Here is a 20,002-nt window from a genome sequence, read left to right as displayed (position 1 = left end):
AAAGTCAAATATCTTGGAATCAACTTGACTAAATATGTGAAGGACCTATACAAAGAAAACTATAAAACTCTGCTCCAAGAAATAAGAGAGGACACACGGAAATGGAAACACATACCCTGCTCATGGATTGGCAGGATTAACATCATCAAAATGTCAATACTCCCCAAGGCATTATACAGATTTAATGCCATCCCTCTAAAGATACCCATGACATTCTTCAAAGAAGTGGATCAGACACTTTTGAAATTCATTTGGAACAATAAACACCCTCGAATAGCTAAAACAATCATTGGGAAAAAGAATATGGGAGGAATTACTTTTCCCAACTTTAAACTGTACTACAAAGCAACAGTTATCAAAACAGCATGGTATTGGAATAAGGATAGGTCCTCAGATCAGTGGAATAGGCTTGAATACTCAGAAAATGTTCCCCAGAGATACAACCATCTAATTTTTGATAAAGGAGCAGGAAATCCTAAATGGAGCAGGGAAAGCCTCTTCAACAAGTGGTGTTGGCACAATTGGATAGCCACTTGCAAAAAATTAAACTTAGACCCCCAGCTAACATCATGTACAAAGGTAAAATCCAAATGGATTAAAGACCTCGATATCAGCCCCAAAACCATAAGATATATAGAACAGCACATAGGCAAAACACTACAGGACATTACAGGCATCTTCAAGGAGGAAACTGCACTCTCCAAGCAAGTGAAAGCAGAGATTAACAGATGGGAATATATTAAGCTGAGAAGCTTCTGCACCTCAAAGGAAATAGTGCCCAGGATACAAGAGCCACCCACTGAGTGGGAGAAACTATTCACCCAATACCCATCAGATAAGGGGCTAATCTCCAAAATATACAAGGCACTGACAGAACTTTACAAGAAAAAAACATCTAACCCCATCAAAAAATGGGGAGAAGAAATGAACAGACACTTTGACAAAGAAGAAATACGCATGGCCAAAAGACACATGAAAAAATGTTCCACATCACTAATCATCAGGGAGATGCAAATCAAAACAACGATGAGATACCACCTCACACCCCAGAGAATGGCACACATCACAAAGAATGAGAATAAACAGTGTTGGCGGGGATGTGGAGAGAAAGGAACTCTTATCCACTGCTGGTGGGAATGCTGTCTAGTTCAACCTTTATGGAAAGCGATATGGAGATTCCTCCAAAAACTGGAAATCGAGCTCCCATACGATCCAGCTATACCACTCCTAGGAATATACCCTAGGAACACAAAAATACAATACAAAAACCCCTTCCTTACACCTATATTCATTGCAGCTCTATTTACCATAGCAAGACTCTGGAAACAACCAAGATGCCCTTCAACAGACGAATGGCTAAAGAAACTGTGGTACATATACACAATGGAATATTATGCAGCTGTCAGGAGAGATGAAGTCATGAAATTTTCCTATACATGGATGTACATGGAATCTATTATGCTGAGTGAAATAAGTCAGAGAGAGAGAGAAAAACGCAGAATGGTCTCACTCATCTATGGGTTTTAAGAAAAATGAAAGACACCCTTGTAATAATAATTTTCAGACACAAAAGAGAAAAGAGCTGGAAGTTCCAGCTCACCTCAGGAAGCTCACCACAAAGAGTGATGAGTTTAGTTAGAGAAATAACTACATTTTGAACTGTCCTAATATTGAGAATGTATGAGGGAAATGTAGAGCCTGTTTAGGGTACAGGCGGGGGTTGGGTGGGGAGGAGGGAGATTTGGGACTTGGGTGATGGGAATGTTGCACTGGTGATGGGTGGTGTTCCTTTTATGACTGAAACCCAAACACAATCATGTATGTAACCAAGGTGTTTAAATAAAAAAAAAATTAAAAAAAAAAGAAAAAAGAATTATTTATTTTAATGCACTAATTGAATTTCTAATTTTATCAGTAAAACAACATTTTTATAAGATCAACAAGTATGCAAAACCACATTCAGGACTTTTTGCAGATACATTCTTCATTTCAAGAACTATTTTTCTCTACTTTTATTCAGTATATTTTATTCTGATTAGTATCACACTTCTATGGTTTTAGTTAGTACAGCAGACCTAATAAGACCATATTAAGATGAGACTCCATTAGAAATTTTTCTCCTTTTTCACAATAAATAGCTTTATCATCATAAACATATTACTTTTTTTCTTTTTTTATCTTTTTTCTTTTTGTTTTTGTTTTGTTTAGTTTAGTTTAGTTTTGTTTTGTGGTCACACCGGCAGTGCTCAGGAGTTACTCCTGGCTCTATGCTCAGAAATCGCTCCTGGCAGGCTCAGGGGACCATATTGGGTGCCAGGATTCGAACTGCCGTCCTTCTGCAGGCAAGGCAAATGCCTTACCTCCATGCTATCTCTCCAGCCCCATTCTTTTTGGGTTTTTTTTGGGGGGGCCATACTCAGTGATGCTCAGGGATTACTCCTGGCTATGCACTCAGAAATTGCTCCTGACTTGGGGGACCAAATGGGACACCTGGGGATCTAACCACAGTCTGTCCTAGGTTAGCGTGTGCAAGGCAAACGCCCTACCTAACTTGTGCCGCCGCTCTGGCCCCTACATTCTCTTTCTTGCAGATTATACTCCATGCTATTTTTAGGGAGTTTGTTTTGTTTGGGGGCCACACTAGCTCTGCACTCAGGAATCAGTCCTGTAGAATCTGTATAGAAAGCCAGGGTGAACCTGGGTCAGTTACCTGCAAGCCAAATGCCCTACCCACTGCATTACCACTCTGGTCCCCTCCATGCTATTTTATAACTTAGAATTCACTTAAAAAGTTTTCTCCTCTGTCACAATGACAATATAATCAGAAACAGATTACATTCTTTCTTGAAGATTATAATCCTTGTTTATCATTTTAAATTTGTTCGATTGTGGTCTTTCTACTTTTTGTAGATTTGAATTAAGAGATGGAAGGATAAAACAATATAGGACAATGGGTAAGGCACTTGCCTTGCATGCATTTGTCCCCAATTCAGTACCCAGAATTGAATTCAGTACCCAGAATTGCTTATTGCTTATAGTTTCCTAAGCACTACCATGGGTCATACCTGAAGCAGAAATAAGCATTTCATGGTGTGGGTCAAAGCCCCACTACACCTCCCAAAAAAGAAAGCAGAGATAGATCAGATGCCATTCTTGGTGTTTATAAATAAAAACAAATTTTACTTGTTTTAAAATATTAAAGATTGTAAAAGTATAAAGTGTCAAGTATTTTTTTTATTTTTTATTGTGATTTCTTGAACTATGTATGATGAGGGGAATATATTAATTAATTCTGTCAGCATATATATTTAAGTTCCTGCTATATGGAACAGGACCTGTTGTAGGTGACTTGAAGACATCACAGAATAAAAGTTAACAAATGTGCCAAAGATTAGATACTATACTAATGAAGCTACTCACAGGTTCCACACTCAGAAATCGCTCCTGGCAGGCTCAGGGGACCATATGGGATGTCGGGATTTGAACCACCATCCTCCTGCATGCAAGGCAGATGCCTTACCTCCATGCTATCTCACCAGCCCCAAGACTGACATTTTTAAATATATTCTAGAACAGCATTTTTCAACCACTGTGCCACAGCACACTAGTGCGCCGTGAGATATTATCTGGTGTGCCTTGGGGAAAATTCCAATTTCATCTGTAACCTGCGCTTCAGGTCACAAATAGACCAATCATTAGAATCGGTCTGTTTGTAAGCCAAAGCGCAGGTTACAGACTGTAAACGGCTCCAGTGAGAGGAGAAGACATCGCAGTAGTTCGCAGATGTGCTGTGGAGCACCAATGGATCTGGACTCTGAAGGATTATGGCGGATGCAGCACAGAAGAGCGCTGAGTGATGAATCTGGAGGAGACATGAGCAGAAGAGCGCTGACTGATGGATCTGGATGGAGACATGCACAGAAATGTGCTGAGTGTGACAGACAGCTGCTATCTGGAGGAGACAAGCTCAGTAAGTACTGAGTGACAGTGAGACAGGAGCAGATACTGCAGTGATGAACAAGTTTTTGAAAAGGAAAGAACTGGACTCTGAACAAAATTTGGAGCCAGATGAGAGCCCAAGTATGACAGGGGATCAAAAGAAAGCAAAGATGGTTAGCTCAAGCAAATTCTCTGGCACAGGCAATATAGTGAAAGCTATGTTTCATTTGGGTTTACTTTTACCTGAGATGCAGAGAAACCAGCTCCACTGCATGGTGTGTGCTATCTAACAGTGCTATGATCCCAAATAAACTTAAACGCCATCTCCAAACGAAACACCCTTCGCTTCAAAACAAGAATGTGGACTTTTTGGTTCGCCTGTGTGAAAACACGGAGAAACAGGCAATGTTCATGAGAAAAACCATAAAGGTAAATAAAAGAGCTCTTAAAGCTAGCTATCAAGTTGCTGAACTTATAGCCAAGTCAAAAAGTTGCACACTGTGGCAGAGACATTAATACTTCCCATCTGCAAAGCTATTGTAGAGGAGATGCTCAGACCTGAAGCAGCTAAGGAAATAGCCAAAGTTCCTCTTTCAGACAACACAATTTTCAGATGTATTAATGACTTGTCTGCAGACATCAAAAGTGTGGTTTTGGAAAGGATCTGTATCCGTGAGACCAACTTGACGAGTCTATTGATATCAGTGGACATGCTCAACTCTTGGCCAATGTGCATTTTGTGGATGGTGATGCAATTAGAGAAAACTTCTTTTTCTTCAAGGCATTGCCAAAAAAACAACAGGAGAAGAAATTTTTCGGGTCACATCAGAATACCTTGAACAAGTAGGACTTAATTGGGAAAACTACACAAGTGTCTGCATCGATGGAGCTGCAGCCATGGTCGGGCACACCAAAGGCTTTGTAAGCAGAGTGAAGGAAAGAAATCCAGATGTGATTGTTACGCATAGTTTTTTTACACCATGAGGCCCTCATAGCCAAGACTTTACCAGCAGACCTAGTTCCTGTGTTGGATGATGTTGTGTGCATGGTAAGCTTTGTAAAGTCACGAAACATGACAAGTTGCATGTTTGCAGCTTTGTGTGAGGAGGTGGGAGGGAAGCATAAAACCTTGCTGCTTCATATGGAGTTCCAGTGGTTGTCGCATGGCAAGGTCTTGGTTCGTGTGTCTGAGCTGCGGGAGGAACTTAAAAGTGTTTCTGACAAATGAGAGGTCAGAGTACGCAAAGCTGCTTGTAAGTGATGAGTAGTGTGCAAGGCTGGCATACCTGGTGATATTTTTCATCATCTGAATGAACTGAACACAGGAATGCAAGGCAGAAATGAAAACCTGCTTACAAGTACAGATAAAATAAATGGGTTCCATTCGAAGTGTGACTCTGGCATCAACACACGGAAAGTGGCAATCTTGAAATGTTCACACTCACCAAGCAATGCAAGGTGTTCACACTGCTGCACTGTGTGAGATAATAGTTAAACATTTAAAAACTCTTGAGAAGTTGTCACTTGATTTCTCTTCAGTCTCCACTGAATGCCTTGACTAGGTTAGGCCACTTATAGCTCAGCATCAGTTGGTGGAAAGGACATGACTTTACAGGAGCAAGAGGAACTAACTGAACTGAGACAAGATCATGGTTTCAAGCTAAGATTTGCAGATCTACCTTTGGACAGTTTTTGGTTGGATACTGCCAAGGAGTTCCCCATTCTGGCAAACAAAGCTATTTTGACATTGCTCCCATTTTCCACTACGTATCTGTATGAGATAAGCTTTTCAAGTCTGATTGCTATAAAAACTAAAGACAGAGAGGGACTGAGAGCTGTTGACAAAGAGCTACATGTGTGTCTTTCTTCGATTCCTGCCAGAATATCAGCTTTGTGTTCAGCCAAACAGGCCCAGGTTTCACACTGAGTAAGTAGCAGAAATATGAACAATTATAAAATATTTTATTATTTCATAATAAAATAATTTCTTTGTGTTTGTTTGATTCCTATTCAAAAGAATTACTTTATATACAGTTATTATAGGCACAGAGTTAAATTTTTTTAACATTTTCTAATGATGGTGTGCCTTGTAATTTTTTTTTTTTAAAGTGTGCCTTTGCACCAAAAAAAGTTGAAAAACACTGCTCTAGAAAAGAAGGTATATGCCTGGGGCCAGAGTAGTGGCACAAGTGGTAGGGCGTTTGCCTTGCGTACGCTAACCTAGGACTGACTGCAGTTTGATCTCCCGGTGTCCCATATGGTCTCCTGGTATCCCATATGGTCTCCTAGGCCAGGAGTGATTTCTGAGTGCATAGCCAGAAGTAACCCTTGAGAGTCACCAGGTGTGGCCCAAAAACAAAAAAAAAAAAAAAGAAGAAGAAGAAGAAAAAGAAAAAGAAGGTATATACTAAGGATGTCCCATGCCAGGGACACACTGACACACCGTTATCAACACACAAAACTCAAGTAATATATTCTCACTAGAACTTCCAAAGAAATCTAGTAAAGATCAAGCTTCAGAAAAGCAAATAAGTTTTGGGTGTGTAATGGCAGTGCTAACACAGAAGGCTAGGGAGAGAATTGACTGAGAAGGCTCTGTGGGCCACTGACATTGTAGTAGGCACCTCTATACCAGAGGGAGGAATGTGTTTGGCAAGTTTCAAAATACTTGTAACTTGTCAGTAAGTTTCATTTGTGATGGTATCCTAGAGTATTCTTTCTGTTATCTGAAACTGGTAGGTTGTAATATAAAACAAATAATAGCTAGTTGCTATGTCCCTGCAACAAGATTTTCAGTGTTAAAGAGAGAGAACTGTTCAATAAAAGAATTTTAAGAGAAAAAAAGCCAGACAAACATAGATTTTTAATTAGGAAATATCGCTACAAACTCACAAGATTTCGTTTGCTTTGGGACCACTCCCAGAAATGCTCAGGAATTGACACTTCTGGCAGGATGCAGAACCTGGCATAGAACTGGCATAGGACCCCAGTTAACTGTGGACTAAGCAAGTGCCCTTCCCTTTTATACTATCACGTCAGACTCTTTAGGATATTTACTTTAAGAGAAAAGTTTCCTACAATCAGTCTGTTTATTCTAGTGTGTCTTAGGACATGTTATGGGGAAGGTGATGACAATTTAGCCTGCTAGTCTACTGTACCACAGTTGTGTGTTCTGTTTGAGCTGAGGAAGAGAGCTGTCTCTCCATTAAACATCTCTCTCTCTCTCTGCTCAGCCAGCTCTGTGCTGTACTAGAAGAGCTCCAGGCAGAAGAATTTATCCAAGACCTTGCTTACAAGGATCTGAGTCTTGGCACGTTGGTGCCAGCGCTGCCATTTGTGTTTCTTATAAATTTGTTAGTAGTGGTCTGCTTTGTCAGATGATGGCAAAGTAAAGTATAACATGAAATTTTGGCAACAATAGCAATTTCTTTTGTTTTTCCTTTTTGGGCCATATCTTGTGACGCTCAGGGGTTACTCCTGGCTATGCGCTCAGAAATTGCTCCTGGCAAAAAAAAAAAAAAAGAAATTACGCCAGGCTTGGAAGACCATAAGGAACGCTGGGGGATCAAACCACAGTCCATCCTAGGTTAGTGCATGCAAGGCAAATGCCCTACCACTTGCGCCACCACTCCGGTCCCATCAGTAGCAATTTCTATTGGAATAGTCTGTCTGGTGGGACATTCAGGTGTGAGCTATCAGTGGCATGGCCACATGTGAGCCACCGATGGTACATGCAAATATCAGCTTGTCAGAATTTTCAGAGGTACGATGTGAGTCTGTTTTCAGCTTCTGGCACTGGCACATTCAACACATTCTGGGAAGAACCACTTGCATGGCAGGTCCAGCTAGCTCATCAGAATTCTATCTGAGGAGCCAAAGCAATAGTACAATGGGCAGGGCACTATTCTCTTACACAGCTGGCATGGGTTCAGTCCCCAGCATTCCATATAATTAGTTCCCCAGTCCCTGAGCACAGAGCCAAAAGTAAACCCTGGGCACTGTTGGGTGTGGCCCAAAATTAACAACAGCGACAACAAAAGAGATCTATCTGTACTTTGATCTTCCTAGTTAGAGGTAACTGTCTATTTACTATTAAGGAAATTTTACTTTGTAGCTTTGTAAAGACAAAATGTAATTATGATAAATAATTAAATATAAATAAATAAAATATGAAGTGCTTGGTGCAAACTTTGTATCTTTGGAAAGTGATGTTATTTTGGGGGGGGGGGGGGCCTCTAAGTTTTAACATTCACTTGATCTTACCCTGAAGACTGGTTTTAACGCCAGGTCTATGGTTAAGCCTAGAGCTGTGGTGTTTAGCCACTGGTGTAAAAGTTTAAAGAATGTGGGAGCAGGAGAGATACTACAGTGGATAGGACGTTTGCCTTGCACATAGCTGACTTGAATTTGCTCCCTGGTATTCCTTACCACCAGGATTGAACCCTGAGCATTAGAGTGTGGCCCCCAAAAAGAAACCAGAAATAAATAAATAAAAGAATGTTTGGTGAGAACTACCAGTTAGTAGACTGATATGAAAGCAGGAACAGGTGTATAAAGATTGAAGAATGCTGGCATAGATTATTTTCTTATCTCAAGCTCATTTCATAGCATTTGCTAACCAACTCTGTTATCTCTGTGTATGTGCATCCTTTAAGTACATTTGTGTGTAAGGACTGAAACCATCTCTGATCAAAATTCCTAGTCATTCTTTGTGACTCTATTGTTAAGACTCTGATCCTTGCTCTATCTCTTGGCATGGAATTTTGTTCTAATGGAACTTAGAATCTCCACTCTCTCATTAAGTATTAGCTGTGTATCAAATCCTTAATGCAGGGGCTAGAGAGGAAGTAAAGCACATAGGAGACCCAAGTTCAGTCCCAGCACTATGTGGTCCCCAAACCCCACCAGAGTGATCTCTCAGCTCAAAGGCAGGAGTAAGCCTGGAGTACTTCTGGGTATAACCCAGAAACCAGAATAAATAAATAAACCCTAAATACAAACTAAAGGTATTTGGCAAATTCTAATAGGCATTACTGTGCTAGGGATCAAATTGGGTCTCTAGCCACTTGAGCCATTGTTCCAGTCCTGGGTGCTCTCATTCTAAAATGACTGTGATCATTGTAAAAAAAATGTCTGCTTTCTTGATGCCAGAGAAACGATATATTTTGATAAACTGTTTTCTGAATGGCTTCAGCACTGTATACTTCCTTGAAGATTTCATCTGCACATTTCCTAAGTTACGTGATCCAATCCTTTTAGATTCCAACCACCTGGGACTTTTCTTTGTAACTGTTTCATGATGTTCTTTAGTGCTGCTCTTTCTGTTTGGGAGACACTACACCTGTATCATGTTCCAGTTCTTTCTGTATATTAATGCATCTGGGTGCCTATGGCCAAGATAGCAGTCTTGCAATGTGTTGTCTTTTCCTGTTCCTCAATGGAAACATTGCCAGTGAGCAGCTTTTACTGACATATAAGGTTTGCTCATGTAGTTATGATTATTTGAGGCAGAAAGCTTTCTCTCAGCCCAGTCACAGTATACTTTTGACAGAATGGACAGTAAGATTTTAATGTGTTCTCAGAAGATACTTTTTAAACCCTGGACTTTCTTTTTGATGTTGCAAAGTGCCTCCAGTCATTGGTGTTTTAAATTACAGGGAAAACTGCTTAGGCAGACCACACAGGCTGAGTTCAAAGCCGTGATCTTTTTCAGACAGGTGCTCTTCAAATAGAGCTTGTCTTTCAAACAAGTTTAACTAAGTGGACAAGTTTTTCCCGACCCAGAGATTCTTGGTTCCCTGCCTTTTTTTCTCATCAGAAAGTCATCTGTCTGTGGAAGTTTGTTGTGTAGGATTTTGTGAGCATAAGGTTAAGATGTACATTCCATGCTGCACCAGAAAAATGTGTTTTCTTTCCTAAAAAATACAGAAGGCAAAAAGACAGACTCAGAGTCTGGGTACTCAGTTTTCCCATGTATGTCTTATATATACATCTCCAATGCTTTGTGCTATTTTTCAAAATATTTTCAGACAGTCAGGGATCCTATTGCAAAAAGCTGAGAGTAGAAATTAGGTTAAGGCCATAAAAAGATATCATCAAAACCAAGGGAAAATAGGATGTCATGTGATGAGAGTGTTGTTCACTGCCACCAGTCCTTAGTCTCCTTGTTTTTTTACTCTATAGGACACCATGATTTGGGACATTGGCCCTGAGGAAGCAAGGGAATTTGTTCAGCTCAGCTTTTATACGTATAAGTTGTATCAAGTGGCCCCTGAGTTGACAGAGTCCCCGGGCAAATAGGGTGGATCTTTCACTGCAACCCCAGAGAAACCAGGCATGCGTGTGGCCACACTCTACCATCCAAGAGACAAGATACCTTCATTTTATTTGCTCTGCGGCTAGTTGAGTAAAGATGCAAGACTACCTCTCACTGTTGAGTCTGGAAAAGAGGTGACTTTTGATTTTGGGGTGTAGCCTTTTAACTTTGGATTTCAGTGTGTAACTTTTGAGACTAGGCCCAAGGAGACAGCTGATTCCTGAGACCAGGCTGTAAATCACAAAGGAATGCAAGGACATCTTATTTTCCACCAGACACCTTGAAGGGAGGGGAAACCAACTAATCATCTTACACTCCAACAGGGGAACACCTCGACCCTCGAGAAGGAGATTCCCACAGAGGACAGATGGCCTTGAAGATTAGGGAGGAATAATTTCATACAGTCACTAAAAAGGAATAAAACATAGATATAGATAGAATAACACATAGTTATAGAATAAGGGTAAAATCTAGTTTAATGCTGTTCTCACTTCTGTCCCTGGCTTGCTTGATAAAATGAACAAGGCTGTCAGGATGGGTTCTCCACTCTGTAGATTAGGTGACCACCTGAAGGGTTCAATCTATATCTCTGCATGCCATCAGCCTAGGAGTTGGGGGTAAATGATGTCATGAAGGGGATGAACAGACAGAAAATTGCGCTACTGTCTTGTTTTGTTTTGTTTTGTTTACCTTGGGAGGCAGTTGTGTAGTAATGGTGTCATGTCACATGGTAGCAGGTCTTCTTCAGCAACTCAGTGTGAAATTGTGTGACTTGAGTCCAAGTACCACTTTTATGTTTCGAAATCCTAGAGAGACAGCCAGTAGCCTATTTGTTTCCTTTCTTCTCAGGCCAAAACTACCACACTTAGTGGTGCTCAGTGCTTCCTCCTGGCTCTGTGCTCAGGGATTACTCCTTGCAGGGCTCTCACGACTATATGTGATGCCAGGAATTGAATCCATTATACCACATGCAAGGCAGGTGCCTTACTCCCTCTACTAACTCGCTAACTCTTGTTTTTGGGTCACACCCGGCAGCGTTCAGGGGTTCCTCCTGGCTCTACACTCAGAAATGGCTCCTGGCAGGCTCAGGGGACCCTATGGGATGCCGGGATTTGAACCATCCTTCTGCATGCAAGGCAAATGCCTTCCCTCCATGCTATCTCTCCAATCCCGATAATTATTTTTTAAGCGAAAAAGAAAAGCACTCATTTGCACTTATTGATCTGGGATTTATGAAGGTGTTTCCGGGATTCTCCAACCAGTGTGTCATAGATGGGTTACATGTCTGCCAAGGTCTTCAGTGTGGTGCTTAGAGGCTGATACCTGAACCTTCTCCTGGACCTCTTCAACTTAGAGTTATTTGTCCTCTCTGCCAGTATCCCATGACACACTTGAGAGAATATGGCACTTCCATATCTTGGAGATACAGCTTCTAGATCTGTATCTTTGATCTGATTCATTTTATTAAATGTTCCTTTGCCCTTTGTTCATGACAAGATTCATACAATGATTAACCCCAAGAAAGCTGTCAGTTACTAAGTATTTATTACTGTGTGCCAGGCATGATATTAAGTACTCCCAACTATTATCTCATTGAATTCTCATGACAGCATGTGGATTTAGTTATCCCAGTTTTGTAGGTAAGAAGTGATAGAGTGATAGGTACTAACATGTTAAATTGTTACCTTGCTAGAAATCTAATATGACAGAACTAGGAGTCTAACAGAGGTGAATATTATTCTAGTGTCCCATTCTTACTGTGTACTTGGTTTTAAAGAAACTATCCATTGTTAGAGACAAGAAGTGAGACATATGATGGATATCTCATCACCATTTCTCTTGTACTAAGGATCAGCTCTATGAGGACAGAGTATTTGCCTACCTCTTTCTCCTAAAAAAAATCATAGGTAACTGTTTATTGAAGGAGTGAGCACTCCATGGTGGTTCATAGATTGTATTCTTTCTCCTGCTACACTTCAGAATTGTCTATAGAGCTTTTCACACACACTCCAGCCGGCAACTTTAGAGAGGGACTCTAGCTCATTGATTTTTAAGTACCTACAGGTGATTCCCCTCCTCACTACAGCCTTAGAGCCCTTATACTGGAGTGGCCTTTGATTTGAAGGCACATGAGAATTACCCTCAGAATTTGTTTAAACTCAGTTTTTAATTTTGTTAAAACTCAGATTGACTTCACCGTCAGTTTCTGTTTAGTAGTTCTGGGCATAGTCTCAAATTTGCATTATGAAAAGTTCTTATGTGATATTGATGCCGACTATTCTGTGGATTACACCTAAGAAGTATTGGGGGAATATAAATTGGTGTAGCCACTATTAATCAGTCTGATGATTTCTCAAAAAAATTAAGAACAGAAATATCATATGGCCACTTTCATATTCCACTTCTGTGAAGTAAGTACTAATTTGGAAAGATATTCATTATAGTTTTATTCACAATAGCTAGGCGTTGGAAACAACCTAAATGCCCATCAGCAGGTAATTGGATAAAGGTGTATATGTAGGTGATGAAATATCACTCCGGTGCATAAAACATGAATATCCTATTATTTGCAGTCAATATAGATGGGACTACATGCTATTACACTTAATGAAATATGTCAAATGGTGAAAGAAAACACTGACTTTTGTGATCCATATGGTACATAAAAGTCAGGGAAAAAAACAAATGAACTAAATACAATAAAATAAGACTTTAGACTATAAACCAAATCAGTGTTAAAATAAAGGAAAAGGTGACAGTAAATTATATAAAGGGGATTATTAGCTAGATTATGGTAGATGAAAACTAAACTTCTGATGATGAATATAAAACAAGTGTAGAAGTTGATACCGAAGCCTGAAGATCTGAAGCCTGTATAAAATTGTAGACCATTATTACTGTGATTAAAATTAGAATTCTTGACCTAGAGGTTTGATTATAAGGGACTAAGTGGAACATTTGCACAGGGCTTAAGCAGGGGATTTGGTCATGGAAGCCAGAATCAATATTAAGCATTCAGGCAATGCATATTTTAATCATACTCAAAGCACCCAGAAGCATGCCCATTGAGGCTGTTGCTCCTAAGTGTTCTATAAACTAACGTCTTATCAGCCACATACACATGGCTGAACCCAGAAGACATTATGCAAAGTGAATGTCACATGTGTATGTGTGACATATGTTTATGTAATCATATTTAAATATGGATCTAAAACAAAAATAATGCCATAATTTCAGAGTACAGATTGGTTGTTGCCAGAGGTATGACTAGAAAGGTGGGACAGTGAAGAAGGGTGAATGGATAAAAAGGTCAAAAAGGTTCAGATTTGCATTTTTTAGTAAGGAAATCATGGAGATATAATGTGCAGCATGCAGAGAATCCTGATTAATGATAGTATATTGCATATTAGAAAGTTGCTAAGAATATAAATATCACAAGTAAAATTACTGAAAAGTGGCTTCTATGTATATAACAAAACTTGTGCTATTTGTGTCTCTTGCCATCTCAACATAATTTCTACAGTTAGCAAATCTTTATGGTATATTTCTGGGACTGATATAATAATAATAATGTCTATTATAATTAAGCTAAAGAAAACCACCTAGTATTTCGAATGTGGGTGATAGCATGACTAGGGAGGCACTGGAACTATAGGGCATTCATTAGTAGACTTGAGAACAGTTGGAGCTACTCTCATAGAAAAGCATTTTTTGAGCCACATTGACCTTAGACAACTCTCCAAGTTCTCCTTTGCTAAGCACTCTGGGTTTGTGTCCTCAGTCTCCAAGCTGTGTGCTCTCCATATCCCTGAACACTGTCATACTTGTCCCATGAGGAAAGCCCCCCAGTTCTCCTCAGGAGCACCTTCTTATTCAGTCATTCATTTGCCCTTCTCTTACAATAGAATGTTTGACCATAGAACCAATAGAACCTAGCCCTTCACCTGTGTGTTCAAATAATTCTAGATTCCCAAACTCCTATCATCTAATCTCAGATTACTAAGGCATTAGCAGATGGACAAGTCAAAATTTCCATTGCTGATACAATAAAGACATTACTTAGTCATCAGTGAGTATTAGGAACTGATGAGCACCAGGCTTGGGATGACCGTGATAAGCCTTTGCTTGTAATCAGTGGCCTTTCAACCTAGTAATCTCCGATTTGGGTTTTATTAGATTGACTTTATTAGATTGACTTCCATCTTTTGCCTATTGCTTTCATACCATTTGTTTTATGTCCTTTAAAATGTTTGGAGAAGAGCTCCTCAGGCCTCATAAATGGTGTTTTTCTCCTCCTATTAGGTCTCTCTGCAATGCAATCAGTGTTTACAACCTCACCTGCAATAACTGCTCGGAAAACTGCTCCAATGTTCTGTTCAGTAACAAGATTACCTTCTTAATGGACCTCTTGATACACCAGTTGACGGTATGTAATATTGGTTTGAGTTAACAGTCAAAAAGAAATATTCCCTGTGGAGATAACTAAAAGAATTTCATTTATTTACTCTCCAGATGGAAGGGAAAATATTTAAAAAATAAATAAAGATGATTGGGAGAGTTAAAGAAAAGAGGGTCTGGCACAAAAATCTCTTAATTTGAAAATCTTATAGTGGACTACCTGAAGATCCAGTATTTCATAATAGTATATTTGTATTCTTGCCAAGATCACATAAGATGGTCAGTATGGAGCTGAGGAATCCTTAGACTTCAAAACCAAGCTTCTAATGCCAGAGAGAGTGATAGAGAAGGAATGGAAACCAGGAAAGTCTCCCACCCTTTCTTGTCAACTCATTTCAAAGAGATAAAGCAGATTGTGTAATCATCAGATATTTTAATAATGATAATACCACGCAAGAACTTCTCTGCACTCAGAAAGGGGCATTCCTGTCAATACTTTTGGAATAGGGTTAAGCATCCAATTGTAGCGTGAATAGCATGAATTTTTCCTTCAGCTCATAGACATAGTGAAGAGGTAAGCTCTGCACAATAGCTAAAGATTTAGCTCTGTCAACTGCAGTCTCCAGAACAGAGCCCTGAGACCAGAAGTTTCCTGGTGAAGTTTCTGAGCCCCTGAGGGATTGGCACAAAATCACTCTCAAGCTGTCAGTTTACAGCATAGGGGATATGTTTCTCAAAACCAATTTACTTTTTCTCTGCACAAGTTCTAGTGGCTCTTCCTAAACTCTGCATGGCTTTTTGCTCTCTTTTCTTCTCTGTCTGGTTCATTATTAAACATTCTATAAAGAGTAAAGTGTAATGGCACCTTCTTTGTGAAACCTTCCCTAACCCGACTCTCCAAATCCAGGCTCTATGTGTGTGTGTGTTAATGAACTATTTGCTGTCCATGCAGAGTGTGTGTGTGTGTGTGTGTGTGTGTGTGTGTGTGTGTCTGTTCTAGGCATTTGACCACATAGGGTGAAATGAACTATGAACTATCTATTTGCTGTTCATGCAGAGGGTGTGTATGTATATGTGTGTGTGCACACATTCTAGGTGTGTGTGTGTGTGTGTGTGTGTGTGTGTGTGTGTGTGCGTGCGCGCGCACGCGCGCATTCTAGGCATTTGACCATATAGGGTGAAATGAACTATTTGCTGTCCTTGTCCAGGGGTAGCTGTTTCTTTCCCGGACCCAGACCCTGACTTAGTGGAGTCAGTGGTTGTTAAATGAACTTATGGACGAATAACTGACACCCCACATGTGTCAAGTTGAAAGTCAGAAAGGGTCCGTATCAAGCAAACTGATAGGATACAGTAACAGAAGCACAAGCGTAGAATTGTTATGGTCTAACAATGGCAGTGACACTATCATGACAGTGAGTCATCACTTAAGGCTGAACATTATGGTTTTTTCTGTAAAAGAAAGCATTCAGATAGGACTAAGCCACATACGCGCAGAACATTTTATCAGAAATAATAACATAAAATACTATTTTCCTTTCTTATAGGAAAGTACTTTTTTCCCATGATTGTTTCTTTTTTGTTGTTGTTCTTTTGTTTTTCTCTGCTTGTTAGGAAAGTACATTTCCTATAACATTTCCCTGTCTTATAGGTCAGGACATTTGAGTTCCGGAGATATTGGCAGCTTGTTTTAGATAGTAGGTTTTAGAGCCTAGTGTCTCACCTAGGACTGTCAGGCCAAATTTAAGGATCTTGTCCACACTTGTACTGGTGCCATAGAAGACTGGAAGATTTGGAAATGGTCACTGATTGGAGGAAACAAAATAAATCCATAATTAAATGTAATATGGGATATTGCACCAGAAAAGGAATACTAGTGGGGAAATTTGGAAATTCAAGTAAAGTCTATAGAACACTTACTTGTATAGGCTCAGTGTGAATGTTTTGTTTTCAATCATATAATTGTCTAAGATGTTAACTGTAGGCAATACCAGGTGAACAGAGCTCACTATTTTTGGAATATAGCTATACTTGTACATTTATTTCAAAATAGGAAGTGAAAATTTACAAAATAAAGCCAGGCTCTCCCACTGTTCCACAGTACTTTACCTGGAAGAATCTACTCTAGTAAATTTACCCTGTATATTCCTGGGGAAAGAGACATGGATGTACTTGGGACAGAACAAGTAAGAAAGAGACCAATGCTTTCAACTGGAAGGATGGACAAGACTGGCACACAGGGTCACTTGCTTTACTCTGTTCTGGTCAAATTCTTCTCTTATGGCAAGAGATTATATGAGTTCATAGACTCTCCCTTAGTAAGCATTTAATGCCTTCTAGTTCCAATTCCAGAGACACAAAGAACCCCAGGCACTCATGAAATTAATCTCTGCATTGGGTTGGGAACAGATCTGTTGATAGTGTGCATATTGCTGCAGGCCTGGCAGAGTGTGGTGGGAGCTTGGAGGAAGGTCTGAAGAGCTGCCTGGGGACATCATAAAAGAAGGACCTCTGAGCGAGACTTCAGTTCCTTAATAAATGATAATAGCCATCATTTATTAAGTGCCTACCAAGTGCCAAAAGCTTATAAGTAGTTTGATCCTCTTGGTCTTCTTTCAAAAGCCTAGTGTCCTTGAAATAATATTTCTTTGCTTGTGACCTCAAGGCTTCTTGACTCTCAGCAAAACTTTAATGTCCCTACCAATGGATTTCACCATATTCTGTGTTTGTTTTACTCATTTTAGAGCTGGGGTCCTAGGCCATTTGATTGACTTTCTTCTTTCCCTATACATGGCATTTTTTTTTTTAGTTTCCATTAGACTCTTTATTCTCTAGCTGCCGATTCTTATTCTCCTCTAACTGAATTTGTGACATTTGGAAGAGGAAAGCATGTTTCACGATTGGGGGTGGCGAGCATAGTGTTGAGGGGAGCATAGCGGTGTTGGCTAATGATGGGAATTTTCACATTTCTGGGAATTACTTGGAAGTGTTTCTGGTTTTCTTCTAAACTGGTTTTGATATACATGTAACTGAAATAGGGACCACTAAACTTTTAAGTAAAGAACAGAAAACATAACACATTTTCCTAGATAAATTAAGATGAAACATAAAATAAGTTAATTTATTGTTATCTGGTAGAAGATATAAGCCTGCCTGGAATGATCTCTGAGTGCACAGCCAAGAGTAAGCCTTAAGCACAGCTGTATGTGGCCCTAAAACAAATAAAAAAAGCAGGAAAAGTTCTAAAATATAATCAGAGCTGTAGAATAGCCTGGGCAACCTAAAACATGTAGTAGCTGAAGTATCCCAATATTATTAAATATTGAGATAAATGAATGAATTCTAGACATTAATAAAAAATAAAAACAGATTTTAAGATTTCTTCCATCTTTCAGTAGGTGATTGTTAACCATCTTCTGTGTCTGAATCTTTTCAGTGTAAGGCATCTTGAGCCTGACAGTGTCTCCTTTGGATATTTGCCTTCTCCTCTAGAAACCAGACATACATATTATAGGACAATAAATAAAAAGACAGTGGAAGAGCAAGGTAGAGTAGAATGTCCAACTCCTTGTTCTTTCTCAGAGGCACTTTAACAGTATTATACAGACTAGAATTCCATTATGAAAATATCAGAAGCCAATGAAGCATCACACTGGGAAATCCCAACTTTTAGAACAGCCCTATTGAAATGGGGAAAAAAGAGTCATTTTCTTATACTTGGGTCCACATCCAGTCTTAGGCTGGCACAGTTCAGCACTGACCCAGTTTCTGGGTTCATCTTCAGTACAGGAGGAAAGGGTGTGGGGCAGGGGATGAATTTTAGATTTTTTTGAAGGCTAGCCGGAGATATCACCTGACTTGAATCACCAGTAGGGTAACTTAGCAGTCCCTGAGCATATAGAGGAGTATGGATATCGTCCAAAGTGATGGACCATGTGTCTTTTATATGTGACCCTCCAGACATTTCGTGGGCCTTCAAATATGCCTGGGTATAGCCTTGGTGACCGCCAGCACACTGAAGCCCAAATAGCGGCTGAATGCTTCACTGTCAAGCCGAGTACCAATGGTAGTGGCCTCAGACTCTCCAGAACCACTGGAAAGCCCTTATGTAGAAAGGAGGGTTGGAGGGAAAGGAGGAAGGAAGGAGGGGATGAAAGGAAAAAAGGAGGGATGGAGGAAAGGAAGGAAAGAAGTAGAATTAAACAACTTGTAGTGCCACAGACAGACACCAGATGGAGCAAGATATACAATCTCCTAAAAGAAACAAGCTCTTTATTGAGAAATTACACACAATAGAAGTTGCATCCCTCACAGAAGTTTCCCATGCATCCAAAGCCCTAGCCAAGGTGACTGTCTTCTCCATTACAAAACCATCATGTGAATACTAGAAAAGGTGACATTTTTCATCAGATGTAGATTATGTGTTATGAGATATATAAAGGAAAAATAAAGCATGACCCATCCAAAGGAAGAAGATAAATCCCCAGAAACAATCTTAAAAAAGCAAATAAACCACACAACTCTGCTTTTGCTCAATGACAGGTCATATGTGTATATAACAGCAGTTACAAAGGTCCCATGATTTGTGATGCCATGGTACAGCTGCCATTGTATTGCAACAAAGGGAGAGGTCTGGTTGACCCAGTTCCTCTTCCAAAATGTCCTCCTGAACTGCTCTACCAGTGAAATGAAGGGTCTTATGGGAAATGAAATATACTCAGTGGACCAGAGTGATGCAGTTATGGATATTTGAGTAACCCATGGTTAACCAACATTAATTGCCTAACAAAGAATTCGAAATGCTCACCATAAAGAGGGGTTCAAAAGAAATGAACATGGGTCAAAGTGTTAGCACAGCAAATAGGGCATTTTGCATGTTGCCTACCCAGGTGTGATCCTTGGCATCTCATATGGTCCTCCAAGCACCACCAGGAATGACTCTTGAGTGCAGAGCCAGGAGTAATCCCTGAGCACTGCCAGGTATAGCTCACAAACAAACAAACAAAAATTAACCTGACCAAATTAAAATAAAGACATTAAATATAAAAAAGGAACCAAATAGACATTGAGATCTGAAAAAATATAATAAAAAAAAATTCACTAGAAGGGTTCAATAACAGACTTAATAAAGTTGAAGAAAGAACCAAAGAACTAAAAGATAGGTCAGTCAGGGTCCGGAGCAGGAAGTACAATGAGAAGGTGTTTTGCCTTGCATATGACTGGTCTGGATTTAATATGCAGAACCAGATGGTCTCCCAAGCCTACCAAGAGTGATCCTGAGCACAGAGCTAGTAATAAGTCCTGAGCACAGCTACTTGTAGTCCCAAAACCAAAAATAATAAGAAATGA

General features: G+C 39.8%; 1 protein-coding gene across 1 annotated transcript in view; it reads left to right on the top strand.

Moving 5' to 3' along the window:
- SCAPER (S-phase cyclin A associated protein in the ER) overlaps positions 1-20,002 on the top strand; it is a 390,328-nt gene that overhangs the window by 264,411 nt on the left and 105,915 nt on the right. Inside the window, 1 exon segment of the mRNA XM_049778585.1 lies at positions 14,558-14,681. Within this exon segment, the coding sequence (XP_049634542.1) occupies positions 14,558-14,681 (124 nt within the window).

The sequence above is a fragment of the Suncus etruscus genome, chromosome 1 (genome assembly GCF_024139225.1).
Source record: "Suncus etruscus isolate mSunEtr1 chromosome 1, mSunEtr1.pri.cur, whole genome shotgun sequence".
Lineage (NCBI taxonomy): Eukaryota > Metazoa > Chordata > Mammalia > Eulipotyphla > Soricidae > Suncus > Suncus etruscus.
This window is presented reverse-complemented; position numbering and strand designations above follow the sequence as displayed.